Source organism: Empidonax traillii, unplaced genomic scaffold (assembly GCF_003031625.1).
Source record: "Empidonax traillii isolate 1590-97213 ecotype Southwest subspecies unplaced genomic scaffold, ASM303162v1 scaffold2550:size21863, whole genome shotgun sequence".
Classification (NCBI taxonomy): Eukaryota; Metazoa; Chordata; class Aves; order Passeriformes; family Tyrannidae; genus Empidonax; species Empidonax traillii.
The window spans coordinates 12,609-20,242 of record NW_020957743.1 but is presented as its reverse complement, the minus strand read 5'-3'; the positions used below and the strand labels follow the sequence as shown (position 1 = coordinate 20,242).

General features: G+C 35.9%; 1 protein-coding gene across 1 annotated transcript in view; it reads right to left on the bottom strand.

Moving 5' to 3' along the window:
* Positions 1-457: 457 nt before the first annotated feature.
* LOC114072042 (netrin receptor DCC-like) overlaps positions 458-7,634 on the bottom strand; it is a gene marked incomplete at both ends in the record, with an annotated part of 17,552 nt that continues 10,375 nt past the window's right edge. The window contains 3 exons of the mRNA XM_027909957.1: positions 458-599; positions 2,784-2,833; positions 5,421-5,530. Of these exons, the coding sequence (XP_027765758.1) occupies positions 458-599; positions 2,784-2,833; positions 5,421-5,530 (302 nt within the window). The remainder of the gene's footprint in view (positions 600-2,783; positions 2,834-5,420; positions 5,531-7,634) is intronic.

Here is a 7,634-nt window from a genome sequence, read left to right as displayed (position 1 = left end):
AAAAATCAATATTTTGACCCCAAAAATAGGAAAAAAAATCTCGATATTTTATTTTAAAAAATAAAATAAAAAATGAATATTTTAATTTGAAAAATTTGGGGAAAAAAAAAAAGGAATAATAATTTTAAAAAAATTCCAAATACTGAATATTTTAACCCAAAAAAAAAAAAATCAGAAAAATTATTCCTTTTAACCAAATAATCAGGAAAAAAATTTCTATTTTTAAAATTTAAAAAATTTCTCTTTTTAAAACTCAAAAAAATTTTTTTTATTTAAAAAAATTAAATATTTTTATTGAAAAAAAAATTGAAAAATATGAATATTTGATCAAAAAAATCCCCCCAAACCCCCCATTTTAACCCCCAAAAATCCCATTTTAACCCAAAAAAAATCCCCAAAATTCCCAATCCCCAAAATTCCCGAAAAACCTTTGGAATTTTTTTTTTTTCCCACTGACCCGTCACGAGGTACCAGAGGTTGGTGGGTTCCAACGTTTCCATCTCCCCTTTCCGCCCCGTTTTCCGGTGCCTGATCCGATAACCCGTCAGGAATCCGTTCTGGGAATCACCAGGAGGGGGCAACCAACTCACTTTGATGCTCTGGGGAAAAAAAAAAATTGGGAATTTTTGGGAATTTTTGGGGATTTTGGGATTTTTCGGGGAATTTTTGGGGGTAAAAAAAGGTGAAAAATTGAATTTATTTCGTAATTTTAGGGATTTTCTTCCTGTTTTTAAGGAGGAAAAAATTAATCTTAATTTTCCTGGAATTTTTGGGAATTTTTTGGGAATTTTTGGAATTTTTCTGGAATTTTGGGGTAAAAAAAATGTTAAAAAAAGGTGAAAAATTGAATTTATTTCATAATTTTAGGGATTTTCTTCCTGGAATTTTTAAGGAGGAAAAAATTGATCTTAATTTTCCTGGAATTTTTTCTTGGAATTTTTGGGAATTTTTTTTGGAATTTTGGGGAATTTTTTGGGGAATTTTGGGGTAAAAAAAAGGTGGAAAATTGAATTTATTTCATAATTTGGGGGATTTTCCTGCTTGGTTTTAGAGGGAAAAATTAATCCTAATTTTCCTGGAATTTTTCCTTGGAATATCCCAAAGATTCCCAGGAATTTTTTGAATTTTTTTTTGGAATTTGGGGGTAAAAAAAATGTTAAAAAAAGGTGAAAATTTGAATTTATTTCATAATTTTAGGGATTTTTCTGCTGTTTTTAAGGGGGAAATTTTAATCCTAATTTTCCTGGAATTTTTTCTTGGAATTTTGGGGAATTTTTTGGGATTTTTTGGGGAATTTTTTAGGGAATTTTGGGGGTAAAAAAAATGTTAAAAAAAGGTGAAAAATTGAATTTATTTCATAATTTTAGGGATTTTCTTCCTGTTTTTAAGGGGGAAAATTTATTCCTGTTTTTCCTGGAATTTTTTCTTGGAATATCCCAGGAATTTTTGGGAATTTTGGGGGAATTTTTGGGAATTTTTTGGAGGAAAAAAACGAATTAAAAAAGGGGGGAAATTGAGTTTATTTTGGAATTTATTTTGGAATTCCCGGGATTTTCCTGCTGGTTTTTAGGAGGAAAAATTAATCCTGTTTTTCCTGGAATTTTTGGGATTTTTGGGGAATTTTGGGGGAATTTTTGGGGAATTTTTGGGGAATTTTTGGGGAATTTTTGGGGAATTTTGGCAGAAAAAAGGGTTAAAAAAGGTGAAAAATTGAATTTATTTCATAATTTTGGGGATTTTCCTGCTGGGTTTTCGGAGGAAAAATTAATCCTGTTTTTCCTGGAATTTGGGGGAATTTGGGGGGAATTTTTTGGGGAATTTTTTGGGAATTTTTTGGGAATTTTGGCGGAAAAAAGGGTTAAAAAAGGTGAAAAATTAAATTTATTTCATAATTTTGGGGATTTTCCTGCTGGTTTTTGGGAGGAAAAATTAATCCTGATTTTCCTGGAATTTTGGAAAATTTTTTGGGAATTTTTTGGGAATTTTTTGGGAATTTTTTGGGAATTTTGGCGGAAAAAAGGGTTAAAAAAGGTGAGAAATTGAATTTATTTCATAATTTTAGGGATTTTCTTCCTGTTTTTAAGGGGGGAAATTTATTCCTGTTTTTCCTGGAATTTTTTCTTGGAATATCCCAAGAATTTTGGAAATTTTGGGGAATTTTGAGGGCATTTTTTTTTAGTTTTGGGGGAAAAAAAAAAGTTAAAAAAAAGGTGAAAAATTGAATTTATTTCATAATTTTAGGGATTTTCCTGCTGTTTTTTGGGAGGAAAAATTAATCTTAATTTTTCTGGAATTTTTGAGAATTTTTTGGGAATTTTTGGGGAATTTTTGGGGACTTTTTGGGGAATTTTGGCAGAAAAAAAGGGTTAAAAAAGGTGAAAAATTGAATTTATTTCATAATTTTAGGGATTTTCCTGCTGGGTTTTGAGAGGAAAAATTAATCCTGTTTTTTCTGGATTTTTTTCTTGGAATATCCCAAAGATTCCCAGGAATTTGGGGGAATTTTTTGGGAATTTTTGGGGAATTTTTTGGAGAAAAAACGAATTAAAAAAGAGGGAAAATTGAGTTTATTTTGGAATTTATTTTGGAATTCCCGGGATTTTCCTGCTGGTTTTTAGGAGGAAAAATTAATCCTGTTTTTCCTGGAATTTTTGGGATTTTTGGGGAATTTTTGGGGAATTTTTGGGGGAATTTTTTGGGGAATTTTGGGGAATTTTGGGTGAAAAAAATTAATTAAAACGGGGGGGGGAAATGGAGGAATTCCAAGGAATTCCAAGACTTACCCGGGAATTCACCACTTCCAAGGAAAGATTCCGGGGAGGAGCGCTGGGAACTGGGAGGGGAAAAAAAAAAGTGGGAAAAAATTCCATTAAAATGAGAAAAAATGGGAAAAAAATGGGAAAAAATTCCCCTCCCCCCACCCTTTGGAAAAGAACCCTGGAATTCCAGGAATTCCTTGAAGGAATTCCCCAAAAATCCCAATTCCAGGAATTCCTGGAATTCCCCCAAAAAATGGGATTTAAATCCCAAATTCCCCCCCAAAAATCCCAAATTCCCGATTTTCCTGGAAAAATCCCCAATTCCCAATTTTTTTGGAAAAATCCCCCTGGAATTCCAGGAATTCCCAGGTTTTTAGGGATTTTTTGGGAAGAAATTCCCAAAAAATTCCAGGAATTCCAGGAATTCCCAAAAAATGGGATTTGGATCCCAAATTCCCAAAGGAAATCCCAAATTCCTGATTTTTCTGGAAAAATCCCCCTGGAATTCCAGGAATTCCCAGTTTTTAGGGATTTATTGGGAAGGAATTCCCAAAAAATGGGATTTGGATCCCAAATTCCCAAAGGAAATCCCAAATTCCCGATTTTTCTGGGAATTTCCCCCTGGAATTCCAGGAATTCCCAGATTTTTAGGGATTTATTGGGAAAGAATTCCCAAAAAATTCCAGGAATTCCCAAAAAATGGGATTTGGATTCCAAATTCCCAAAGGAAATCCCAAATTCCAGATTTTTCTGGGAATTTCCACCTGGAATTCCAGGAATTCCCAAAAAATGGGATTTGGATCCCAAATTCCCAAAGGAAATCCCAAATTCCCGATTTTTCTGGGAATTTCCACCTGGAATTCCAGGAATTCCCATTTTTTAGGGATTTATTGGGAAGGAATTCCCAAAAAGTCCAGGAATTCCAGGAATTCCCAAAAAAATGGGATTTGGATCCCAAATTCCCAAAGGAAATCCCAAATTCCCGATTTTTCTGGGAATTTCCACCTGGAATTCCAGGAATTCCCATTTTTTAGGGATTTATTGGGAAGGAATTCCCAAAAAATTCCAGGAATTCCAGGAATTCCCAAAAAATGGGATTTAAATCCCAAATTCCCCAAGGAAATCCCAAATTCCTGATTTTCCTGGGAATTTCCACCTGGAATTCCAGGAATTCCCAGTTTTTAAGGGATTTATTGGGAAGGAATTCCCAAAATTTCCAGGAATTCCAGGAATTCCAAAAAAAATGGGATTTGGAGCTCAAAATTCCCAATTTTTTTCCTTGGGAAAAATCCCCCTGGAATTCCTGGAATTCCCATTTTTTAGGGATTTATTGGGAAGGAATTCCCAAAAAATTCCAGGAATTCCAGGAATACCCAAAAAATGGGATTTGGATCCCAAATTCCCAAAGGAAATCCCAAATTCCAGATTTTTCTGGGAATTTCCACCTGGAATTCCAGGAATTCCCAAAAAATGGGATTTGGATCCCAAATTCCCAAAGGAAATCCCAAATTCCCGATTTTCCTGGGAATTTCCCCCTGGAATTCCAGGAATTCCCAGTTTTTAGGGATTTATTGGGAAGGAATTCCCAAAAAATTCTGGGAATTCCAGGAATTCCCAAAAAATGGGATTTGGAGCTCAAAATTCCCGATTTTTTTTCCTTGGGAAAAATCCCCCTGGAATTCCTGGAATTCCCAGATTTTTAGGGATTTATTGGGAAAGAATTCCCAAAAAATTCCAGGAATTCCCAAAAAATGGGATTTGGATCCCAAATTCCCAAAGGAAATCCCAAATTCCCGATTTTTCTGGGAATTTCCCCCTGGAATTCCAGGAATTCCCAAAAAATGGGATTTGGATCCCAAATTCCCAAAGGAAATCCCAAATTCCCGATTTTTCTGGGAATTTCCACCTGGAATTCCAGGAATTCCCAGTTTTTAGGGATTTATTGGGAAGGAATTCCCAAAAAATTCCAGGAATTCCCGGAATTCCCAAAAAATGGGATTTGGATCCCAAATTCCCAAAGGAAATCCCAAATTCCCGATTTTTCTGGGAATTTCCCCCTGGAATTCCAGGAATTCCCATTTTTTAGGGATTTATTGGGAAGGAATTCCCAAAAAATTCCAGGAATTCCAGGAATTCCCAAAAAATGGGATTTGGATCCCAAATTCCCAAAGGAAATCCCAAATTCCCGATTTTTCTGGGAATTTCCACCTGGAATTCCAGGAATTCCCAAAAAATGGGATTTGGATCCCAAATTCCCAAAGGAAATCCCAAATTCCCGATTTTTCTGGGAATTTCCACCTGGAATTCCAGGAATTCCCATTTTTTAGGGATTTATTGGGAAGGAATTCCCAAAAAGTCCAGGAATTCCAGGAATTCCCAAAAAATGGGATTTGGATCCCAAATTCCCGATTTTTCTGGGAATTTCCACCTGGAATTCCAGGAATTCCCAGTTTTTAGGGATTTATTGGGAAGGAATTCCCAAAAAGTCCAGGAATTCCAGGAATTCCAGGAATTCCCCAAAAAATGGGATTTAAATCCCAAATTCCCACCCAAAAAATCCCAAATTCCTGATTTTTCTGGGATAAAAAGCCCCCAAATCCCCCCAATTCCCACTTTTCCCATTCCCAGAATTCCCAGAATTCCCGGAATTCCCGGATTTACCGTCGGAGAGGGTGGTGATTTTCAGCTCTTCTGATGGAATTCCCAATCCCTGTCGATTGAAGGCTCGGAATTTTAAGGAATATTCGGTGAATTTCCGGAGGTTTTCCAAGCTGTGGGAATTGCCGGAGAATTCCAAGGTCTGGGAAAAAAAGAGGGGGAAAAAAAAGGGAATTTTGGGGTGGGAAATGAAGGAATTTTGGGGGGAAAATTCAGGAATTTTTGGAGGAAAATGAAGGAATTTTGGGAGGAAAATTCAGGAATTTTGGGGGGAAAAGGGGGGGAAAAAAAGGGAATTTTGGGGTGGAAAATGAAGGGGAAAAAAGGCAATTTTGGGGGGGAAAATGAAGGAATTTTGGGAGGAAAATCCAGGAATTTTGGGGGGAAAAAGAGGGAAAATAAAGGGAATTTTGGGAGGAAAAAGAGGGGAAAAAAAGGGAATTTTGGGGTGGAAAATCGAGGAATTTGGAAGGGGAAAAGAGGGGAAAAAAGGGGAATTTTGGGGTGGAAAATGAAGGAATTTTTGGAGGAAAAATAAGGAAATTTTGGAGGAAAATGAAGGAATTTTGGGAGGAAATTGAAGGAATTTTGGGAGGAAATTGAAGGAATTTTGGGAGGAAAATTCAGGAATTTTGGGGGGAAAAGGGGGGGGGAAAAAAGGCAATTTTGGGGTGGAAAATGAAGGGAAAAAAAGGGAATTTTGGGGTGGAAAATGAAGGAATTTTGGGAGGAAAATCCAGGAATTTTGGGGGGAAAAAGAGGGAAAATAAAGGGAATTTTGGGAGGAAAAAGAGGGGAAAAAAAGAGAATTTTGGGGTGGAAAATCGAGGAATTTGGGAGGGAAAAAGAGGGGAAAAAAAGGGAATTTTGGGGTGGAAAATGAAGGAATTTTGGGAGGAAAATCCAGGAATTTCGGGGGGGAAATGAAGGGAAAAAAAGGGAATTTTGGGGGGAAAAAGAGGGAAAAAAAGAGAATTTTGGGGTGGAAAATCGAGGAATTTGGGAGGGAAAAAGAGGGGGAAAAAAGGGAATTTTGGGGTGGAAAATGAAGGAATTTTAGGGAGGAAAATCCAGGAATTTTGGGGGGGAAAAGAGGGAAAATAAAGGGAATTTTGGGAGGAAAAAGAGGGGAAAAAAAGAGAATTTTGGGGTGGAAAATGAAGGAATTTTGGGGTGGAAAAATAAGGAATTTTTGGAGGAAAATCCAGGAATTTTGGGAGGAAAATTCAGGAATTTTGGGGGGAAAAAGAGGGGGAAAAAAAGGAATTTTTTGGAGGAAAATGAAGGAAAAAAAGGGAATTTGGGGGAGGAAAATCCAGAAATTTTGGGGAGGAAAATCCAGGAATTTGGGGGGGAAAAAGAGGGAAAATAAAGGGAATTTGGGGGGGAAAAAGAGGGGAAAAAAAGGGAATTTTGGGGTGGAAAATGAAGGAATTTTGGGGGGAAAATCCAGGAATTTTGGAGGGAAAAAGAGGGAAAATAAAGGGAATTTTGGGAGGAAAAAGAGGGGGGAAAAAGAGAATTTTGGGGTGGAAAATCGAGGAATTTGGGAGGGAAAAAGAGGGGAAAAAAAGGGAATTTTGGGGTGGAAAATGAAGGAATTTTGGGGAGGAAAATGCAGGAATTTTGGGGTGGAAAATGAAGGAATTTTGGGGTGGAAAAGGAAGGAAAAACCAATGAATTATTTTAAATAAATAGAATTTTCAAGGAATTCATCCCTAAAAAATCCCCAAAAAATCTGGGAATTCCCCACAAAAAAATCTGGGAATTCCCAAAAAAAATCCTGGAATTTCTCCCCCCCCCCAAAAAAAATCCAAAAATCCCCCAAAAATCAAAAAAAAATCTGAAAAAAAAATCCCCCCAAAATCCAAAAAATCGGGGAAAAAAATCCAAAAATTAAAAAAAAAACCTTAAAAATCTAAAAAATAAATAAATAAAAAAAATCCTAAAAAATTTCCACAAATCCCCTCCAAAAAATCCAAAAATCCCCAAAATTCCCCCAAAATTCAAAAAAAATCTGGGAATTCCCCCCAAAAAATCCTGGAATTTCTCCCCCAAAAAATCCAAAAATTCCCCAAAAAAATCCAAAAATCCCAGAAAAATCTAAAAATCTCCCCAAAATCTGAAAATCAAAAAAATCTGAAAAATAAAAAAAAAAATCTGAAAACCCACAAAATTCCCCAAAAATTAAAAAAAAAAAAAATCTGGCAATTCCCC